This window comes from Myotis myotis, unplaced genomic scaffold (assembly GCF_014108235.1).
Source record: "Myotis myotis isolate mMyoMyo1 unplaced genomic scaffold, mMyoMyo1.p scaffold_m19_p_8, whole genome shotgun sequence".
In the NCBI taxonomy this organism is placed as follows: Eukaryota; Metazoa; Chordata; class Mammalia; order Chiroptera; family Vespertilionidae; genus Myotis; species Myotis myotis.
Window position 1 is genome coordinate 79,126,445 of NW_023416390.1, and position 23,734 is coordinate 79,150,178.

Below are 23,734 nucleotides of genomic sequence, written 5' to 3' on the forward strand. Positions count from 1 at the left end.
CCTACTAGAAAGTTTGACATTTTGAACTACATTGACTTGTTACTGTAAAGGCCGTACCATGCCAGGAATTCGTGGGCCTCCTAGAACCCTTAATTTGCAATCCTGGAAGTCCTGCTCAAGGGTGTAGGCCAGGTGAAGGCAAGAGAAGCTGGGTCAGCCTGCTCTCTGTTTTAAGCAAGTATCATTCTGAGTCACCAAGCCACAGCTTCCGGATGAGACTGGAAGAGACAGCCAACTCAAGTTCTGGGCAGGAGAGCACAGGTTCATGTATAGTTCAGGTGTTCTGGTCTCGGCGTTCTGCCCCAGATCCTCATGGATGGGCCCCAAGGACAAGTTCATTCAAACACAGTTTGAGTGCACAAAGTGAATGCCTGACAAAGAGTACTTAATATTTTCAAAATCCTATAGAATAAAAACCTAATATGCTAAGTGTTCAGTCAGCCTGTTGGCCATTCAACCAGTCAAAGCATAATATGCTAATGATATTCTAAGGCTGCTCAGTGGCTTGCTATGATATGCACTGACCACCAAGGGGCAGACAGTCGACCAATTGACCAGTTGCTATGATGTGCACTGACCACCAGGGGGAAGACACTCTGACCGGTAGGTGAGCTTGCTTCTGGGGTCCTGCTGATCCAGACTGAACGAGATGGGAGATGGCCAGACATGCCCTGGAGCCCTCCCGCAGTCCCTCCTCATTTGCCAACCTCCCACATCCCTCCCTGGTCCCAATCATGCACCAGTGGGTCCCTTGGCCTGGCCTACACCCTCTCACAATCCGGGACCCCTCGGAGGATGTTGGAGAGCTGGTTTCGGCCTGATCCCGCAGGCCAGGCTGAGGGACCCCACTGGTTTATGAATTTGTGCACCAGACCTCAATAAATTAATAAAGGATTCATGTAATAATGTGTACTGAATACTACATTATGCATAATTCCGGGAGACACATAAGAAACTATGACATGGTTCTATACCAAATATTTTAATTTACTTCAAAAGACAAGACAAGCATGTGAAATATTTGAACGTTTAAAGTGGGGAGTTAAGTGATAGCATGCTGATTTAAAGTATAAGGCTATCAGAATTCAAAGACACGGGGGACCAGTGGCACAGTCTCTTAGGAGGTGAAACTGGAGATAGAATTTGAAAGATGGATGGGATTTGAGAAGACAAAAGAGTATGGGCATTTCAAGCATGACACAATGTCTAGAAATGGAAATAGGTGTGTTTGTTTCACTCTTTACTTTTGGGCGATGCAGGGGTAGGAGTGAGCATTAGAGGTGGGTATTTAAAACAAAATAGGTTATAACATAAAATATATGTCATAATATAACTATTGAAAAACTCACACATGTGTACTAAGATGTATGTATAAAGATATTGTTCAAAATAGTAAAAATTTTGCAGTAATTTAAATTCTGTTGGGAATCGTTAAATAATAAATAATACTAGGAAGTAGATGAGAAGAATATAGTAGGTTTCTGTGTGCTGACACAGAAAGACCATCATGGAAAGTGCATTTATGTAATATTTGTCAACTTTGAAAATTGACTTTAAAAAATCAAAGTGGTATTTCAGGAATTTGAATGTGGTAACATGGTGCCAAGTTAAAAGGGGGTGATTGAAAGTGAAAGGGTATTGGGGGATGTTTGCTTGCGCACAGACCCAGGAGGCCAGAGACAGGGCCCTGAATGGTGAAGAGAAAGAACCCAGAGACCTTCTGAAGAGTGACTTTGAAGGACTTCATGGCAGATTCTTGATAGAGAGGGTGAAGGCAAGAGAAGAAAAGGGAGATTTTTCAGGTTTCAGCTTGGGAAATATGCACTGAAGACTGATTTCTACTAAAGGGGAATAGACTCGAGCTAATAGGAAACCTTTAAAGAATTTCTGTATCTTTTTGTTTCTCAGGATGGAAGAAACAGTACGAAATCTATTGCAGAGTCAAGGACCTCCAGAGCAGAAAAAAGAAGACACTGTCAATATAATGGTCTATCAGGTACACCATGGTTCTTACTCTCGAATGGGTACTGATTTTCTCATTTTCTCCAGCTCTGTCCTCCCTAATTCAGAGAGATATAAATAAGTATGGGCCAGACCTTGGTGCTGGGATCCATATGGTTACCTCTGTTTGAGGAATCATGTGCACATTTATTTAACTCATTCTTTTTTTTGAATTCCTACTGTGAAACAGATTGTAGATTTGGTTGGAGGAAGATGTAAAAAGTTAGTTTGCCGTGAAACTGAGAGAGCTATAAAAATATCGAAGTACTCTATGACGAGGGCTATGAGAGAGGTAGATCCCACACTGTCTGGGAACACTGGAAAGGGGTAACTCACCCTGTCTTGGAGATAAGGAATACTTCCCAGAGAGCTATGCCACTTACGGTGGGCCTGGACTAGAGAACAATAGGAAGGACACTGTGGACAGTGGGAAAGCCTAGCTGAGGTGCAGTCGTGTGCATTTGCATGGCAGGCACATGGAAAATGAGAAGCTCAAGGTCATTGAGTATGGGCTGGGGAGAGGAAATGTTGACTGTGAGACTGAAGGTGCACGGGAGAGCTGGATGAGGCCATGCTCGTATGCTGGGCACATGGGTGTGGCCTTGTCCCCATCAGTGTGTAGGGGGTCCACAGAGAGTAGGAGGCCAGTACAGTAACAGGTTGTCATCATCCAGAGGCCCTCAGCCCCTGGCTCTTTAACACCAGAAAGGTGGCCAGGCTGGAGGGCAGGGCACTTGGCCTGAGAATGACCCAGTTGGCCACACAGGTAGGAAGACTCTTGCAAGGGGGTAGATAAATAACAGCAGAAAGAGCACAGGTACTGTTTATAGATAAACTAGAGACCCGGTGCATGAAATTCGTGCACTTGGGTGGTTGTGGGGGGTGTCCCTCAGCCCAGCCTGCACCCTCTCGCAGTCCGGGAGCCCTTGGGAGATGTCCAGCTGATGGCTTAGCCCACTCCCCGCAGCAGTTGGACATCCTTAGCACTGCCGCGGAGGCGGGAGAGGCTCCCGCCACCACCACTGCACTTACCAGCTGTGAGCCCGGCTTCTGGCTCAGTGGCGCTCCCCTTGTGGGAGCGCACTGACCACCAGCACCAGAGGGCAGCTCCTGCATTGAGCATGTTCCCTCTGGTGGTCAGTGCACGTCGTAGCGACCGGTTGTTCTGCCGTTCAGCCGATTTACATATTAGCCTTTTATTACATAGGATAGAAGACTTCTGTTGAAAAATCACTTGAAATGACAAATAGAGACCTAATATCCATTGCACAACTGTGTATAGAGAGCTAAAGAAGCTAAGGCAGGCAAGGAAGTGGGCTGAAATTTGAGGTAATTCCCATGACTGTGCTTGTGTCTGCTGGCTAAGGAAGTAGGCTTGGGAGGTAAGTATAGGAGCCCAGCAGGTAAAGATAACCTTACATTGGCTTCCCTGAACTCATGGGTTTGGGGCTCTGCAACCTAACTTGTCATGAGAAAGATTGGGAGGACTCTGATCATAAAAGCCACAGTAGCATACAAAGCTAAGAATTCCAGGCAGAGTTGTTTTAAAAAATCTTTGTCCTCAATAGTTGACTCTGGAGACATGTGTAGGACTCCTTTTGGATGATGGACAGCTGCTCTCCATCTCCAGTGAATACCGTGCAAGGAGTTGATTTAAGCTGCCTCAGAGGAGATTAAAGTGAGTGCTATGCAGACAATTAATAAATCGGTAAAATCCACTTCTTGCAGAAGTACCCTTTGTGAGGGGTGTCTTTTCATAGGAATGCACGGTCCACTTTTCCTGATGTGCAGTCACCTAAAGTTAGGGTAAGGATTTCAGTCCTCCCAGCCCTGAGTCTTTCTGAGGTATTATACTGCTTTGGTAGAAAATTGAGGTATAAGTAAAAGAGGGCGGGGGGGAGGGTTGATTCTGCAGTAAGGGGTTCAGTGCAGCCTAAAAGAGCCACATGAATCTGAACCACAGTTCTGCCCCCCCCCCCCCTTTCACCTCCCACCAGGCATGCCAGGCCCAAGTTAGAACCAAGAATTCACATCCCACTGTGCTTTTCCCAAACGCCTCCTTGCTGCTCGTCCAGGTTCCTTCTTTCTCTAGATCATGCTTCTCTTATCTCTCCACTGCTTACTACACATTTAACACCATCGTTAGAATTTAATTTATAAAGCTGGAAGCTACTTAGAAAACAGAGACACTTTAAAAAATGTGTTTTAAAACTATTTCCTGTCTATGACCCAGTCCATTAGGTTTGGAGACTCAGTGCCTCCCTCTAGGGGGGAGGCGGTAAATCACCAGAATTGATAAGACATGGACAGATTTTTCAGTCATTGTGGTCGCTGGCCTCAGGCTCCTTATGTGGAAAATAGGAGACAGTCATGGGTTCCATGGCCCATAGGGTCATTTTCATATTCAACAGATTTACTGAGCTCAGAGTATGTACTGGGTACAGTCTGTACTCTGGGGATTCAGGCAATGAGAAGGGGGAGAGAAATGCTGCTGGGCAGCACTGAGGCCAAGGTCCCTGGCATCTCCCTAACCCGGGTCTCCTACGTGTGGCTAATAGCGGCGCAAGAGGTCTGTACGAGCCGGGCCTGCTGACACCAGTGACGCCTCCCTGAAGTTAAATTCTGTGGTTCCAATGCGAGCTGGGAGATTTATTGCTTCATAGTGTGGGGTGTTATGAGCACAACTGACTCAGACTTTCCAACAGCAAGATTTCTCTGACGGGAGCCAGAGGCCCATGCAAGGCTTAGGCCCATGGGAAAGCGGGAGTTGGTTTCATTTTCCACTGAGGAAGTTATATATAGAGACAGAGATTAAATGGTGGGGTCCAAGCAGGCCTCTGATTACTACCCAACTTGGGACCTAAACATAAGACTTTCCACTTTCCATCTAGAGCACTCTACATTCATTTATTCATTTATTCATGTATTTACTCATTTATTCATTCAAATGACAACTGTTCACTTGCTTTTTTACATAAGTGTAGTAGCTTCCCGTTGATGCTGCAGCAAACTTAGTAAGTTAAAACTGCACGCATTTATATTCTCTTAAATTCCTGAGGTCAGAAGTCTGGAGTCGCAGTGCTGGCAGCCTCAGGGAAGACCATTCCTCGCCTTTTACAGATTCCAGCATCCCTAGGCCTGTGCTACTTCCCCCCATCTTCTAAGTGCAGGACTCCAAGCTCTGGTTCTATTGTCATATCTCTTTTTTTCTGAGTTTGACCCTCTCCCTTCCTTCTAGAAGACCCTATGATTACATTAGGCCAGTGGTCGGCAAACTCATTAGTCAACAGAGCCAAATATCAACAGTGCAACGATTGAATTTTCTTTGGAGAGCCAAATTTTTTAAACTTAAACTATATAGGTAGGTACATTGTTATTAACTGAATTAGGGTACTCCTAAGGCTTAGGAAGAGCCACACTCAAGGGGCCAAAGAGCCACATGTGGCTCACGAGCCGCAGTTTGCCGACCATGGCATTAGACCCAACCAGATAATCCAGGAAATTCTCCATATGTCAAGATCTCCAATTTAATCTCATTCACAAAGTCCCTTTTGCCCTATAAGGCAGCATTCACAGGTCTTGGGGATTGGGAGGTGGACCTCTGGGGGCGGGGCATTATTCTGTTCATGGCACTAAGTGGCACATCCCTCTAGCAGGCTGGAGGTACCTAGCAGATAGCAAGCTAAGTGCTGGCGTACCACTGTCTGCCTGACAGGCCTTTCCTGGAGGGCTCAGTTGATAGGATGCTGGGCAGTGGGGAGGAAAGGCAAGTAATCAAATACGTGCAACCATGTGACGGGAGTCAGAATAACAGCTTGCACAGGATTCTGGGAGCAGGAGGGATGATCCACCAAACCCACTGCACTATTGTCCCTTGAGACCCTGCCATCTGCCTCACACTTATTTTTTAATAATCCATCCATACCTAGCACCAACGACAGTCTCATTTCATCAAGGGAAATAAAACACGTCAAAAGATTGTCTGTAGAGGAGTCTGAATCACTTTAAACATCATGAAGTTTCCTTCTGCTTTTTTTTCCCTCCAGGTTATTCTCTGTAGGTGGTGTCTTATATATTCTTGTCACCCAGGTCACCATCTTATTTAGTCAAGTGAGTTAGGAAACAGGTTAGAAAAAAACCATAATTATTTAAGACGTGAAAGGGGCCAATTAAACACACATGAAATGGAGTGACTGGTGGGAGAGGGCATCATTCCCCCAGCTTCCTCTGTGGCAATGTTTAAACACAGGCGGCCTGGCTGAGTTACCACAAATCCTAACATTGACAATGGGTTGCCCCCTATAGTCCTCTTGTGTCCGTAGCTACCCTCTGTGCTGCTCTGCTATAACGGATATACTTCCTCTTGTCTGTTCTTCTCTGTGGAACATGGAGTGAACCCACATTGGCTAGTTCACTTAGAAAGAAAGAAGTAAATGGGCAAGTGGAAACACTAACAGCTTCTGCCACTCACAGGACCTCAGAGGGTCACCTAGACTCCCTGGGTCCCTCGGTTTTCATATTTGTAAAAGGTTAGGTTTTGGACTAGATTAGGGATCACAAACACAAATGCCCACAGGTGCCAAATAAAAGTGGGTCAGGTAGCCCTAGCTGGTTTGGCTCAGTGGATGGAGTGTGGGCCTGCAGACTGAAGGGCCCCGGGTTTGATTCTGGTCAAGGGCACATGCCCAGTTGTGGGCTCGATCCCCAGTGTGAGGTGTGCAGGAGGCAGCCAATCCATGATTCTCTCTCATCATTGATGTTTCTATCTCTCTCTCCCTCAATTGCCAAAAAAAGTGGGCCAGGTCTGAGAAAAATCAAGTGTTCTCTTGGGGGTTGCCTTCTATTTTTCTACTGTCCATAAGAAAACAGGTACAGAGAGAGGTATTTTTTTTTTTACTTGTTTTTGTTTGTTTTGTTTTTAATGAAATACAAAATTCTTGCTTATGAAGTAGCATCCCATGCCGGGTTGAATGCCAAAGGACAGTAGGGAGTGGTGGAACTGCGGCAAACTGCGGAGCCACCGTGAGGCCTGCAGGCAGCAGCCCCAGCCCAGCTGCAGCAGAGTCACATGCCCCAGAATGCGGACAGACGGCCACATGGCTCAAAAGACGATGAAGTTCAGTTTGATGGGCAGTCTCTCAGTCTGTAAATAAGGCTTATTTTCTGTGCATGGACTAAACAATGTGTTAGACGAAGGGCAACCCTCCGAAGAGAAACACGATTTCTAAGGTTTCTTCTTGCTCATAGAACTCTGGGATTTCGATGCTTCTTTGCAATCCCATGAGGCCTTGCTACATGACTGTGAAACAGAGTGTGTCTGCCTGGAGTGCTGTGCCCACCAGGAGCCAGCATCGCTGAGCACCTCCAGGTACAGTCATGTGCTAGTCACTTTACCAGTGTGAGCGCTTGTCTTATGACAAAAGCCCTTGAAACTAGTGTTAGTATGTTCCTCATTTTACAGAAGAGGCGATTGAAGCACAGAGAGGTTAAATTGCTTGCCCAAAGAGACCCATTTCCACCTGAGCTCCTTTGTACCCTTTTAGCTGGCTTGATAATTTGCCATAAAAACTGAGCTCACTTTATCAGGAGCTGCAGTGAGTCACTGTCCCAGGAGAGAACAGAGAGGTAGGTAAGTGCTCAGCAATCTGCAGTGGTGTCCAAGTTAGCCTCTCCACCTCTTATTTTATCCCTCCTGCGTGGAGAGCCCTGAGCTGTGTGCTCCCTGAGCCCAGCTCCATTATTTTTAATGATGGTCTATGCTGTTATTGACATCTTGGCCTGCATTTAAAGGAATGTAATATTTAACCCAAGTTATTTTCATTTGAAGTGATCTAATTGAAAAGCAAAATGACTTTTTCCTGAAATAATTCCTTAAAAGTAGTCTCAGATGTGATTAAGCAGTTGATACTTGTGGAAAGGGAACCTTTCTAGTTATCTTAAAATTTGTCAATCATCAAATATTTGTCCAGTTCCTTTGATGTACACACAAGCGGATGACATAGCCTGGGACCTTCCCTGGAGCCCAAGGCCTGCCTGGCGGAAATGCTGCTTCCTTCACAAATGCTAGTTCTTACCAGGGTCAGGTCACGTTTGACTGTAAGCTCCACCACCTTCTTCCCCAGCAATGACTTAAACACCGTAAGCAAACTAAAAGTTTTAAGTGCACTAGAAAGAGAAGTTAGGGTTGAGAAGTTATATTAAATAATCAATTACAAAAGATACCTGGGAAAGTTCCCTTACATAGGAAAATATCTCTAAAATATTTAAAGTGTGAGTTTCCCCAACTTCTAACATAGCATTTTTTTTTTTTTCATGAACACATGTAAACGCAAGGCAGACTGAAGTTCCGGGATTGAGGTCTTCAGGAGCTGCGAGGTTCCTGGTTGGTACCAGAACCACCTGGGGGAACCCTGACACATCTCACTGTCCGGGGACCTCCTGGAAGCTCCTGACTTAGAGTGATCTGTTTAGTATTGTCATTTCCAAGTCTGATGAGTCATTTTCATCCCCTGTATTGGCAGCTAGCGAGTACTTTAGAACCTGTTCATTAACCAGCAATGTCCCCTCATTGTGCAGAGGAGCAAATGGAGCTGACGTTCACAGCCCAGTGCTCAGTCCAGGGCAGACCTGCATATGCATCTCTACAGTGTCTGGCTGATTCTTACACAGGCAGTCCATGGCTCAGTAAGCGACCTTGTGGTTAGTTAGCCAAGAGGAGCAAACGCTTTAGAAGTCTGCAGAGAACTAGACTGTAACTTACCCAAGTTACTCAGAAAAGTGCTTCTGTTTTCTTTTTATAACTAAACAAAATAAGGCAAGCAAAGGCAAATACGTGGATCAGCAGTCAGGACCACCAATGAATGCACACAGCTGGAAAAATGATCTCAGATTCTACTGTCTGCTGAGAGGGTAGCTAAGTCTTTGCACAGGGATTTATAAAATTATAATACACACGAGGATATGCAAGTTTATTGAGTGCTTTTATTTATGTCTGTGGCCTGTGATCTCAGGAAGTCTCAAGGGCCTTTGGTTCCGCTTTAAGAAAGTTGGCCTTTTACCTCGCTGACCCAGCTGAATAAAGTGGTGTCACCATCCTCCCTCCCCCCTCCCCCCCAAAAAGAGATTTGGCCTTTTCTTTGAATTGCTGTGAACTTTGAATAGCTACTGAGGGGGGTAATGGTGATAAAGGGGGTGTTTTTATTGTGTATTAAGTTTTAAAGGGCGAAAGTGTTCCTTGAGGAAGCAATTTTCTTCCTTCCTCTTTGTGTTCTTCTTTCGGTTTTGTTTAAAGCAACATCCTCTATTCAAATACATTTAGGACTCAGCAGTTCTCAACCTGTTGGGTCGCGACCCCTGAAAATACATCCTGCATATCAGATATTTACATTATGATTCATAACAGTACCACAATTACAGTTATGAAGAAGCAACGAAAATAATTTTATGGTTGGGGGTCACCACAACATCAGGAACTGTATTAAAGGGTCGAGGCATTAGGAATGTTGAGAATCACTGTTAGGTAAAGAAGGCAGGCTTTCTCAAAGTAAGTGCCTGATGAGATTCAATACCACCAAAAACATCATCCTACCTAAAAGATTTCTCTCCCCTTTGAAATCATTCTGTAAGATGAATTAATGATTATACAACCTAGAAAAAGAGTTTTTTAGAATTCCAGAAGTTTCCAAAACAGCCTCCTGTGGGAGCACCCGCTTGTTAGCACACCTGGACAAGGGGAACACTCACCTCTAATTTCAAGGTCAAGAAGGAATGGAGATGTTTTAAATCCTATCAGTAAGAGTTTAGTTACTTACTTACCTACTTACCTGGAATTTAGAACCCTTGGTTTAATGGATTCTGACTCTCTTTTCTCTTTCTCAATTTCTGTCTAAATTCTCTGCTCAGACATGAATACTTCTCTTGTTAGATGCTTTGACCCTGAACTGAACTCTTACCAAGTAAAAGCAGAAAAGAATCTCCTTGTTAAAACCAATGTAACCTCTGGATAAAATGGTGCCCTGGAAAAGCACCTCTTCAGACAGGTGAGCCAGGGTTTGCCCATGAACATGAACCACACTCCTCGGCTCCGCTCACAGTGGGCCAGACCCTCTTTGGGATATTCAGATAGTGTCTCCGGTCAGGAGGTTCTGTGGATAGGCTCCAACCCAGGTTGCTTATTAGTAAGTGCGTGGCTTGGGCAAATACTTAGGGCAATTCAGATCGTTAACTGGGCATATCAGCTATTTCTTCCTTGTAGGAAATAAATACATTTGAACAGAGCAAAATCAGGATGATATCAGTCCTTGAACTTTGATCCTATTTTCTTAACTGAACTCAGGCTAGAAAACTATGATTTTCTTCCTTTTAGGACTTGGCTTATCAGTGCTTTATGAAATGGAGATAAAATAGTCCTTGGGGGAAAATGAACAACTTCCCTGAGATCTCTCCTATACAGTAACCTTTCAGCTAGATCATCCTTATTGATTTTGTCTGCACGGTGACGATGAAGAGGAGTCACTAGGTGTGGGTTTGAGAAAAATGGTCCGGCCTGGCGTCTGCTGTCTGCACTTAAGCCATGGCAGGCTTCAGGTGTTCACTGGCCTGACAGCCTACCTGAGGAGACAGAACCAGGCTTTTGCAGGCTTAGAGCTGGTCTCTAAGTCCTGGACAGCAGATTCGGACTTGGGAAAGTGGCCACCTGCAAGAAGGGATCTTCTCTAGGAACAATGTAGACAAGGGCTCAGACTCTGCTCAGGTCCTCAACCTACCTGGGCGCCAACCCAGAACACTTCACAGAATCCCTGGAGCTGAGACTGTGCCCTGGCATGTTTAAGAATGTCCCCCAGGGAGTGTAATGTGTCATTAGGACAGAGGGTCAGTCAACACCATGCCCCTGAAGAGCTTCTCTAGCCAGCTCAGATCTGTGGGGAAGTGCAGGAGAAGATTCTTAAAGAGGGTTAGCTCACAGAGGGTAGGCGAATGGACTGCGATGGAAATTCAATGACTTTTCCATCTCACAAGTACTTTCGCTGTTGCTAGAAGGGCAATTATCTAATCTCAGGTCATCTAAGGCTGTCCAGCTGTGCCAGTGACCAAGGTGGAGGATTTACCTCCACGCACTGGGCTCTGTAAACTCCTCTGGTTCTCGAAGGGCGAAGATAGTGAAGTTCATTGAACACATTTTATTCCCTCCACCCCATGGTGGTCTGTCAGGCACACATTCATATACAAATGTAAGCAGTTTCTGTATTCTCTTTTCTCCTGTGTAAGCGGTCATGTAGGTTAGTGATGGGAAGAAGCAACCTGAGGAAGGAACATTGCAAACCATTAAAAAGAATGCCATGACTCACCGTGGAGAGACCACACATGCCGGATGGTGGGTGGAGAAAGTGTGAAGGGGAAAGTAAAAAGTTCAGGGTCAGACAGACCTGGAAGTAGATCCCAGTTTTCTCTCTCAATTCCTTTTGTCAACTTGGGCACATGAGTCAGTTTGAGTCTCTCTTCTCTCTTCCCCATAGAGGGTGTAATAAGGCTAACTGGACAGGCCGCTGTCTTCCAAGGGCTTCGGCAGACCTGATTTCATAACGATAGAGGCAGTGTATAACGTGCACAGCACATGTTAAACAGTGAACAGCAGCTAGTACGTATTGTTATTAAACATTTAGTCCTATCTATCTACTCAACTATTTTCTCTTCACACAAATGCTTCCTCTTACCCTGCCCCACTCTAGCCCACCCTAGCAGCTAGCACCATGAAAACTGCTAAAAATATAACTGTCTCAGAATTGGAGAAAATGACAAAACTATGAGAGAAACGTAGACATATCAGGAGTGCTGACCCCAGGGTCAGCTCCCAGACAGGACTGCCTTTCGGGTGGTATCTTCTCCCACTGCACAATCTTGGCATCCCCAGAGCCTGTCTGCCAGTATTTTCTCATTTAGATATATTTCTTTAAAATTCCACCTATTAAATGCAGCACTCCACGTAAGAAATAAAGAACAGGGAAAATAAACACAACAGTCCTTGAAGAACATTTTGTTAAGCGCTTTTTTTTTTTTTAATCAATTCCCAGCTGGGGCCTCTGTGTGGAGTCCCCATGTTCTCCCACATCTGCCTGGGTTTTCCCTGGGGACTCCGTTTCCTCCCACACCCTCAGACTGTGCGCCTGAGGAGAACGGATGTGTCAACATTGTCCCCGTCTTAGTGTGGGTGTGTGAGTGGCCCTGGGATGGAAGGGTGTCCTGTCCAGAGCGAGTCCCTCCTTGTGCCTGCCTAGAGAGGCTCTGCCACCTGCGACCTTGAACTAGAATAACTGGGTTGGACAATAATTCTCTTACTGTTTTTATTAACGTTGCTTAAATGTATATAGAGCTCATGTCTATCTCAATGTTTAATATTAGAAGTATTTTAGGTATTCATTTAGAAGTTTGTTGATGTTTTTGTGACCAGAAATATGCTATAGGAACTTAACTCTTATTTATATCAATTTGCCTATGGTAAAGTTGGTTTTATTATCTGTCATCGTTTCACTTAGAAGTCACAGTTTCCAAAAACCTATTCTTTAAGGGATGGTCATTTACATGTTAGTATGAGCCACAAACTCGTCTCTGAAAACTGGAATTTAGGATGTGGGATGTGGAGGGGAAGAAGACAAGAAAATAATTTTCCTCACGTTATTCAGGATTATAATCCTCTGTGCTGATTAAATAAGTTTGGGTGAGACTCACCTTGAACAAGGGTACCAGGGAAGAGGTGTCAAGAAGTAGCATTCGGATAGAGAAGTGAAGAGAAAGCCAGCTAATATGATGGGCAGATTACAGCCATCATTCCTATGGTGTGCCCAGTGCTCCTCCTTCTCCTGCCCTCACACTCCCAGGACCCAGACCCAGGCTGGGACCAGCATAGTAACTACTGAAGGCTCGATATGCTAGCTCATGCCATGATCTGCACGCCTTCTGTGGATGCACCATATGTCAGAGTGACATTGCAGAGGCCCTTTGCAAGCCCATTGAATTGGGGTCCTATAATGGCTTATTTTCTGCCCTCGTCTGTTTAAATGAACAAGCAAAGATTGATGGTCATTCATGATGATCCATTGTTTTGTAAATATACCAAAGTATATTTTTTTCCAAATGTATTCTGTTTGGTAGGTTTGCCATTCCACCCCCTCCAATAAAGCTGGCTTCTACACTAAGTTAATAAATTAGCATGGTAAATTCATTTCTCCCCATTAAAGCCAAGCCTATAGCTTAGTCTGAATTAGGAAGCCGCTACTGTAATTATAAGTGATGATCTGAAAAGAATCCCACTGCAAGCATTCTTTTCTGTTTCATTTACTACGTGACTTGTAAATATATCCTTAAGATACAAATTAGGCTGCATGTCTCTAGAGTCATTATAATTAATTTTTTCTAATCCTTCTATTATTGTATTTTTCTTCTCTTTGGCTATTTATTTCCTTTTTTTTCTCCTGAGCATTGCATATCACCATTGGAGAATTGGTAGTGAAAATTGCCGCAAGAAAAATTAATATGTGTTTTATGGTTCACACTTTCACATCATCTCATTTGGTCCCTACATTAACCTTTCCCGATAGGAAGGGCAGGAAGGGCAGCTTCGCTTTGCAGGTGGAAAGCTGTTTCCCAGCAGCAGCTGACTTTATGAGCATCGTGCAGTGTCAGGTCACAGTGAACTTGGCCTTTTGATTCCAAGTCCCACAGTCTGGCAGGGGGAGCACGCATTGTTACATTCTACACCAGTGGTTCTCCAATCTGGCCATGCCTTGGGATCATCTGGAGATGATAAGTGATGCCCTGGTTCCACCCAGGATTCTCATTTCATGGTCTGGGGTGCGGCCTGGTTATGAGGATTTAAAAAATCTCCACAGGCCAAGTTTAATGTGCAGCCTTGTTTGAGATCCACTGCACTACAGGGTTTTAGAGTGACCTGCATATTTTTCTTGCTCAGCCTCTTAAAGCTCCCTACAGTCAGGGTCTTGGATTCATTGACCTACCACCAGCATATCCCCCAGAGTAGCCAACCTGGTACCTTGTTTAGAAGACACATTGAACTTCAGTGGGAGTTAGTCCTTGAAAAACAGTAAAATTCACCTAAATGGAAAGGTCCTTTGGTTTTATGGATTCTCTGATGACAGACCACCAAGGAGTAGGGGTATTCCACTGAGGTACAGCAAAGGATTATGGGTACTCAGGATTATGGGTACTCAGGTGGGAGAAATCAGAGGGTTATGGGAAACTGAAAAGCTTTAAGTTTCCTGAATGAGTCTCTCACAAGCTGTGAAATGTTTGTGGATTTGCTTTACCCTCAGGGCCTGGGGAACTCTCTCTCCCAGCCATTTTTAGTCCAGGGGTTAGTAGTGAAAGCATTGCTGAGGAGGCTTTTATGGGTCAACTGGAAAGACTGTTAGGGGAACATGTGGATGTGGGAAAGGTCAGTGAGTCATGCAGGAAAATGCTGGAGCAGAGGGGCCCGGTTCAGAGACCCAGGACAGGGTGGGCAGAGAACAGTGGAGATGCCTGAGAAAACGGCAGTGCTGAGGACAGCCCTGCTGGTGGGAAGGCATGGCTGCCAGTGAAACAATTTCAGTTGCAAAAATAAGAGGGAACCATGGGCACAAAGAAAACAAGACATGATTCTCAATTTACCCTAGTTAGTGTTGCCTGTTAACTACAGTTGAGGCCTAATTTCCTTTTTAAATATTAGAACAATTAGCAAGTTTTAGAAAGTTACCAAACTAAGTCTTTGTCCTTGCATTATGAAAACCAGGCCCTAGGAAGACAATGTGAACGAGGCAGAGAGGAAGTGGGTAGCCATGCGTCACAGCTGGTTCTCAGGGTGAACTCCCGATCTGACCATGACTACTGTTATGCAGTAAGCATCCTGCTCAGTTTTCATGGGGACTGAGCTCAGCTGACTTTGCCCGTAACTACCCCAGGACTGGTTGGGAGAGCCAGACACAGCGCCCAGTGAAAGACTCTCCCACCTAGGACTAGGGTAGTCCAGGGCAAAGGTAGCTGAGTTCAGTCCCCCTGAAAACTAAGCAAGATGCTTACTGCATAACAGTAGTCAGGGTCAGAGTGCTGCAGGGCTAGTGTTTAGTGACAGGAAGTCTATAAAGTGATCATCTGGTATCTTGGACTTAAGGGCTACTTGGAAGGGTCAGACAATCTCATAGTTTATTAGGGTGGCCAAGAGCATAGGCCATGTTACCAGCTGATCATTGCCATGTTGCTGGGTGTAAGGCGGCCAGCCCCTGTTTCCTGTGGTTTTCTGAGTAAAGATTTATAGTGACACATGAATGTCAGTTGCTATGTAGAGATGAGCAAGTCCTAGATGCTCAGAAGGAGAAAAGTGACCTCCAATATCAGCCACCTCATTTTGCAGGTGAGGAAACCCAGGGGCTTTGCTAAGGCAGCACTGACCATGAGTGGCAGACCTGAAAGGAGAAAACAGTTCAGTGGCTGGTTTTATGTTTCCCCTCTTCCTGTGGCTGCAGAGTTGCTTAGCAATAAGATAGCTATTGGAGGAATCTAGACGACTGTTGGTTGGAGTAAGTTGGAAGAACTCTAGGAGAGACTATTGTCTTAGGTATCACAGCTGGCCCAGTTCATTATTCTTTAAATGCATGGAGATTTTGCATGAAGAAATGGTTACGCAAGTTTTTGATGCATATACTGATATATATATATATATATATACATACATACACATACACACACACACACACACACATATATATACTAGAGGCCCGGTGCACAAAAATTTGTGCACTCGGGCGGGAAGGGGGGGTCCCTCAGCCCAGCCTGTGCCCTCTCGAAGTCTGGGACCCCTCGGGAGATAACGACCTGCTAGCTTAGGCCTGCTCCCAGGTGGCAGAGGGCAGGCCCAATCCCTAGGTGCAGCCCCTGGTCGGGCTTAGAGCAGGGCCGATTGGGGAGTTAGGACGCCTTCCCCTGTCATGCACAGAGCAGGGAGGATCGGGAGGTTGTGATGCCACCCTCAGTCATGCTCAGGGTAGGGCTGATTGAGGGGTTGGGGCACCGCCCCCTGTCACACTCAAGGCAGGGTCGATGGGGAGGTTGCGGCACCACCCCGTCACGAACAGAGCAGGGCCCATCAAGGGGGTTGGGGTGCTGACCCCTGTCACGCACAGAGTAGGGCCGATAGGGGAGTTGGGGCACCGCCCCCTGTCACACTCAGGGCAGGGCGGATCAGGGGGTTGGGGCGCCGCCCTCTATCACCCACAGAGCAGGCCCGATCAGGGGGTTGGGGCGCCACCACTGTCACACTCAGGGCACGGCCGATGGGGAGGTTATGGCTCTACCCCATCACACACAGAGCAGGGCCTGTGTGTGTGTGTGTGGGGGGGGGGGGTTGGGGCGCCTCACCCTGTCACACACAGAGCCGCAGGGCGATCAGGGGGTTGGGGCACTGCCCCCTGTCATGCTGATCCTGGTGCCGGGAGGCCTCTCGGCTCCGCTGATCCTGGTGCTGGGAGGCATATTACCCTTTTACTATATATGATAGAGGCCTGGTGCATGGGTGGGGCTGGCTGGTTTGCCCTGAAGGGTGTCCTGGATCAGGGTGGGGGTCCCCACTGGGGTGCCTGGCCAGCCTGGGTGAGGGGATGATGGCTGTTTGCAGCTGGTCACACACCCTTCAGGGCGGGGGTCCCCACTGGGGTGCCTGGCCAGTTGGTGAAGGGCTGAGGGCTGTTTTCAGGTCAACTGAAGCTCCCAACTGCTCCTTTTTTTCTTTTTCTTTTTTTTATTCTGGGCCAGCTTTAGCCTGGCTCCAGCTCTGAGGCTTCTGCTGCTGAACGAAGGTATCTAGTTTGTTGCGGTTCTATAATTGAAACACTATATAACTCCAGCTCTGAGATCCCGGCCTCGCTGAAAGCAGGTTTCTGGGGTTTTGTTTAGCTTCTATATTTGTTACAATGTTTCTTAAACTGCAGGCTCAGAGGCCGGCAAAGCAGGCGGGGAACGTTGGTTTCCTCCGTCACTGAAGCAAGCAAGCCTCATGTTAGTTTCAAGCTGCCTGGCTGCCGGCCGCCATCTTGGCTGGCAGTTAATTTGCATATCTTGCTGATTAGCCAATGGGAAGGGTAGCGGTCGTATGCCAATTACCATGTTTCTCTTTTATTAGATAGGATATATGCCACATTCAAAGGCTGTTAAATCGCATTGTTTACCCATATCTTCAGAAAAAAATCACTTTTACTGTCATGGTAAACATCCTCCTTCCCTATTTAAAATGGTCTGACCCTCTAGCAACTTCAGCAGGAAATTATAGCTAATTTTCCTACAAACATCAGGTGGTCATAATAATCTGGCCACTCAGTATGTATATATATCCTTTCTAATAATAGACAAACATGGTAATTGACTGTACCTTCGCTATGCCTCCCATTGGATAATCAGCGAGATATGCAAATTAACCACCAAGAAAGATGGCGGTTAATTTGCACATGTAGGTGCGAAGCTGCGGAGTGATGACTGAAGGCGGCTCTGGCCGGAGCAGCGAAGGCTTGAAGGCAGCTCTGGCTGGAGCAGCGAAGGCTTGAAGGCGGCTCCGGCCAGAGCAACAAAGACTGAACGTGGCTCCGGCCAGAGCGAACGCCTGGGTCCCAGGTGCTGGAGGAAAACCGGTGCCGGCAGCCAGGGGAAGGGAAGGCCTATTGCACGAATCTTTTCGTGCAGCAGGCCTCTAGTATATATATGATCTCCCCCCTATATAATAAAAGGCTAATATGCAAATCGACCAAACAGCAGAACGACTGGTCGCTATGACATGCACTGACCACCAGGGGGAAGACACTCAATGCAGGAGCTGCCCCCTGGTGGCCAGTGGGCTCCCCACACAGGGAGCGCTGCTCAGCCAGAAGCCCTGAGCTGGGTTCATGGCTGGCTAGCGCAGCAGCAGTTGTGGGAGCCTCTCCGGCCTCCAAGACAGTGCTAAGGATGTCTGACTGCCAGCTTAGGCCGACTCCCCCTGAGGGTTCCTGGACTGTAAGAGGGTGCAGGCTGGGTTGAGGGACCCCCTCCCCTCCCTGAGTGCATGAATTTTGTGCACTGGGCCTCTAATATATATAGTATATCCTGTATATATAGTATATCTTACCTAATAATAGACAAACATGTAAATTGACCATCCCTCTGCTACGCTCACCAGCCAATCAGGAGAGTATGTAAATTAACCCAACAAAGATGGCGGTTAATTTGCATATGTAGGCACGAAGCGGCAGAGCCCAGCGAAGACGGAAGGCTCCAGGCCGGAGACATGAAGATGAAAGGCTCTGGGCTGGAGCGAAGGCCTGGGTCCTGGGTGCCGGAGGAAAACCGGTGCCGTCATCCAGGGGAAGGGAAGGCCTATTGCACGAATTTCTTCATGCAACGGGCCTCTAGTCTAATATATTAGTATATCCTGACCTCTCTGATTATCATTAGAACCATGCTTATTTCTGATTTATCTGAATTGCCTTCCCTCTCTTGCCCGATGAACCACTGGTAGGGTTGCAGGTGTCTGCCAAGCGCTCCTTGCTTCTCTGCTCTCACTGTGGCTATGAGTGGCTTGTCATAATGTACACCCCACTCGGTGACAAAGAATCACCTCAAATGATAGCTTCCCGCTGCTTTCAGAGGATAAGGATAAAAATAATAGTTTTAATGTCAAAAAGCACACCAGGACAGTATTGCTGGTGAAATGTCTTCAGTAAAATTCTCAAACAGTTGAGCCCTGCTCTGTGCACTGAATTTTGTCTGACTAGAGAGAGCAGGTATTATGTAAATTGTACTAGGAAAAAGGTCACATCCTTGCCTTATCTCCAAGTTCCGTTTAGTTGCACATAGGTGAAGCTTTCCTCTGTTCTGACAGGTGCCCCAAGAGAATTAACGAGATAATCCATCTCTGACTTTCCAAAGTATAAGGAATGTACCTCATTAGAGCTCTGCTTTTAGGTAACCCCAGAGGTGGGCGGTGGGAGGAATGGAACACTTTGATTAGGAGTGGGTCTGCCAGTTTCCAGAATTCTCCAGGGCATTTTAGGAGAGAAACTTTATGGCTTCAAAGGTCATGCGTCCCTGTGAGAGATGCATGTGGTCTGATGGCGGTTAAAGGAGAAGCATGCAAAATCTCATGTTCTAGGAGTGGAAGTCAGTTTAATGATGCATTTATCTTTCATGCAAACATCCTCATAGTCCATATAGCATTATGTTTCTGATACTGAAATACTTGCTTAAAAGTGGTTTTCTGTTGAAAGGGCTTAAGAATACATAGTTCAGCATTAAGCTTACTTACTGTGTCATTGGAGGGAAAGGAAGATAATATCATCTCTCAGTCAGCATCACCATATTCCACAACACTGGACATTTTCTGAGCACCTTCTGCTTGTTCAGGGTGTGGTGAAGAAGGTATGACATAGAAGCATGACTCTTGCCCTTGAGGGTCTTATGTTGGAACTGAGACCTAAGGAACTGCATACAATGTCTGTTTACTGAATCAGCGTGACTAGAAGGCTTCTTCATATGAACTAATTATTATTATTATTATTATTATTATTATTGCATTTGTATTGTGACCTTTAAATAACTATTTCTTAGCAGAGGCAATTTTCTGCCAATTCAATTCAGTTTAACAAACTCAGAATATACATAAATATAAATATTTTGTTGCCAACAATTGTGTGTATTCACACACACACACACACACATACACACACTATTGATAGTAGTCTATAGTATAGTATCTGACATCTGACTGTATAATAGTACTGACCATATTTTCTGAAAAAAAAATTGTAAACATTGGTCATCTGACAATGTATACTTATGAAGATGGGGAAATAGAAAATTTTAATAGCTTCAATTTACTTTAAATTAAAATTTGTCCAGGAATCTCAGACATAGGCCTATTGTGGGTGTATAAAAAGACATGAGTCCAAGTAGCTCAGTTTGTTGAAGTGTTGTTCCAATAGGCCAAAATTGCAGGTTCGATCCCTGGTCAGGCACAATTAAGAATCAACCAATGAATGCATGAATAAGTGAAGCAACAAAATTATGTCTCTCTCTCTCTCTCTCTCTCTCTCTCTCTCTCTCTCTCTCTCCCTCTCCCTCCCTCCCTCCCTCCCTTCTCCCTCTCTCCCTCCCTCCCTCCCTCCCTTCCTCTCTCTCTCAAATCAACCAATACGATATTTTTTAAAAGGTAACAGTAGCCGAAGCCGGTTTGGCTCAGTGGATGGAGCGTCGGCCTGCGGACTGAAGGGTCCCGGGTTCGATTCCGGTCGAGGGCATGTGCCTGGGTTGCGGGCACATCCCCGGTGGGGGATGTGCAGGAGGCGGCTGGTCGATGTTTCTCTCTCATCGATGTTTCTGACTCTCTATCTCTCTCCCTTCCTCTCTGTAGAAAATCAATAAAATATATTTAAAAAAAAAAAAAGGTAACAGTAAATATACCCACCCACCTACCACTAACTAGTCAATGACTGAATTATTGGTTCATTTGGGATGGCCAACCTCTGTCTATGAGCCTTCCCTCTGGAGGCTCTATGGCTTCCCTGACCAATGAATTCTTTCAGAAAATGGGACAGGGGAGAAGGGAGAAGGAAAGAGAAAGAGAGAGAGAATTTGAAAGCAAATTTTGACATTAATTTATGAGTTATTTTTAACTAGAGGCCTGATGCAGGAAAGAGTAGGCCTTCCTTTTCCTGGCTGCTGGCACTGGCTTCCCTCTGGCACCCAGGACCTGGGCTTCCCTCTGGCCACTGGCAGGCACCCGGGACCCAGGCAGCTTCGCTTAAGCCCCAGCTTCATCCGGAATGACGTCTGGAATGACATCTGGTCTAATTAGCATATTACCCTTTTATTATTATAGATGACTTTATGTGTTTAAGTGTGACCACTAACCACTGAAATTTTCATCTACAGGACTTTCTTACTGTTTTTATTTCTCTCATGTTACATGTAGACAGACATCCATGGACTACAAGGACATCATTTCTATTGCTAATCTTAAATGTCCAGGCACCTAGAGCATGCCTTGGTGGAAAATTACAGCTCACTTTTCCACACCATTCTATTCCTCAGTGGAATTTCCCTTTGTATAAAGTGCCTTTAGAATTGAACTTTTGGTAAGGAAATAAATGTTGCTGATAGATGGAACAGGCAATAAAAGCATCATCTGAAAATTTATTAATGTAACTTTACAGAGATGTTCAATATGGACGATAGGCTGCAATGCCGAGGAGTGTTTTGAGTGAAGAATAATAGGGTGTAGATGTGAATTGATATGCGAATGGTCGTGACTTCATATTAGAGACATAAAGAAAACACTTTGTTGTCTTATCCATCATACACATTTAATCTTGGGGATTTTACTGTGTGCTCAGTTCACTTTGTAAGTCAAATCCAGGGATGAAAAAGAAGAGTTTTATATGTTTGCCTGACAGTAGTAATCTTAAACTGTGAACAAATTGGGATGTTCTTTTAAAATCCTGTGATTTATCTGACGCTATTTTCCCCCTTTAAAATTTAGTATGCTAGTGCTGAACAAAAGCTGCTAGTGATCCCTCGGAATGTTTTTATGGCATTTTTCGAAGTGCTATCTAAAGTGACAATATATTCTGTGTACCCTCCCCGGCACCAGAAAACAAATGAGTAAATAAATCACAGAAGCTGACGCCACCGGGGCTCACTGTCAGCCAGACGCCGGCCTCTGCATTTCCATTCAGCTTGTAATATGGTGTGTGTGTGTGTGTGTGTTTAACTAATTGAATCATCATTAACTATGAGGTGGTAGTGCTGGGAAAACCTATTCTGCTGATAGTCATCTGAGGCCAGACGTGACATCTCTGAGAAGATCACCCACCCCCTGGAGGTGGCCTAGGAGCCCTGGGAGCGATGCTGTCAGCAGCACTGTTCGCGGCTGAATGAAGATCACAGATCCTTGATAGAACCCCACACTAAGGGCAGCTCAGTAGCTCGGTAGGTGTTTGGGAAAGTTGAAAGAAGTGACTGAGCTTGTGGAAAGAGTGTGACATTGGAAATCAGAACTAATTCCAATTTTGGCTCTGCCACTTCCCGTTGACAGGTCACTTAACCCATCAGAGCCTGTTTTCTCTTTTTATTAAAGTATAGTAGATGTGCAATATCGTATTAGTTTCAGGTGCACAACGTAGTGAGTTGGCATTTATATACTTTATGATGTGGTCACCATGGAAGTCTAGTAGCCATGTGTCACTGTGCAAAGTTATTATGATATTATCGACTATATTCCCTGTGCTGTGCATTATATCCCGTGATTCGTGTGTTCTATAACTGAACAAAGCCATTGTCTTGTCTCTAAAGGGAGTCTAGAATATGTGTCCTCTTTGCTGTGGCTGTGAGTGTATAAATGATCTGTATGAGGTGGTTTGGTTTAACTCTGTGGTATTATACAAATATTAAACGGTATTTCTTATTTTTTGTGTTCTGAGAAGAATTTAACATTTCCTGCTGCCACCAGCCCTCTGCCTTATGTGATCATCCCTAAATCATAGCTTTGTATATTTTTACTATAAATTACTAGGTGGATTTAACAAATGAGTAAATAGTCAAAATGAAACTTATGTACTAACTTCTGTGACTGACTAGCTTTTCAAAGGTGGTTGTCTCTTCGTATTGCTATGATTTCATTTTGCTGTGTTTGAGTCAGACATCTACATGTTCCTGATTTTTTTTGTTTATTTTTTGTCTTTTACTGAACAGTGGTAAGAGAAAAGGGCAGTCCCATTAGAAATGAATGAATGAGCTTGACCGGAGTATAGCTGTCAGCAGCAGCTTATACGCAGTGCTTCTACATGTAGGTGTTATGTTTGCATCGGTTACAATGATGAAATAGAGAGACCAGTGAATTCTTTTTACTTTTATAAAACCTTGCAACCAGGAGATACTGGGAGTTATTCCTCCCATAAGCAAATGCCTTCAGAGGGATTCATATTGGTACCATTTCCTGTGAGTGTTGGGAGTATGTTTTACTAAATTCTTGCTTGATCAGTATGGCTCATCAGGCCTTTTCAGGTGACTTCTATCATAGGGCCCAAGCAAAGTACAGCAAAAGGGGGGGAGGCATTTTTTTAATAAGGGAAAGAGAGAGAGAGAGAGAGAGAGAGAGAGAGAGAGAGAGAGAGAGAGAGAGAGAGAGAGAGAGACTTTATTAGGCATGCCTTCTAGGCAGGTCTAACTTTCCTGCCACTCTGCATTAAATCCTGGAACTTCAGCAATGTTTTAAATACTTTTTTACAGATGATAAAAATTGTATAAATTTGAGTTAGTCTCTTTCTGTGGGTTTTCTTCATGAATGAAGAAATCGAAGAAGGTGGAGTTCAGGTGGCTTGACTAAAATCACACAGCTGGTTAGTGGCAGAGCTAGAACTGGAATGTAGATTTCTTATTTCTACTTATTCTAACAACTGATGCAAATGGGTTTGTGTTCCCACCTGGACAAGAATAGTTCACAGTGAGATGGAACTTCAGGGACCTCAACAAACAGATGACATGACTCTCCCATTATCCTATCGAATGAAATGCCAAGGTCTGTCCCAAGGTGACGCGCCGTCTTTCCCTTCTGCGCTGATTTGGGACTCTTCAGTTATTCTTACACTACTGCGCTCAGACCTGATGCCATCCCGCAGGCCACCATGTTAACGTCCAGGCAACCACACATACCCAGGGGCGCTGA

General features: G+C 45.2%; 1 protein-coding gene across 6 annotated transcripts in view; it reads left to right on the forward strand.

Annotated features, from left to right (window-relative positions):
* The window catches only part of NCKAP5 (NCK associated protein 5), a 955,167-nt gene that overhangs the window by 620,145 nt on the left and 311,288 nt on the right, over window positions 1-23,734 (forward strand). For all 6 annotated transcript variants that reach the window (XM_036319679.1, XM_036319677.1, XM_036319676.1 and 3 more), the window contains one exon: window positions 1,909-1,996. In XM_036319679.1, coding sequence (XP_036175572.1) covers window positions 1,909-1,996 — 88 coding nt within the window. The remainder of the gene's footprint in view (window positions 1-1,908; window positions 1,997-23,734) is intronic.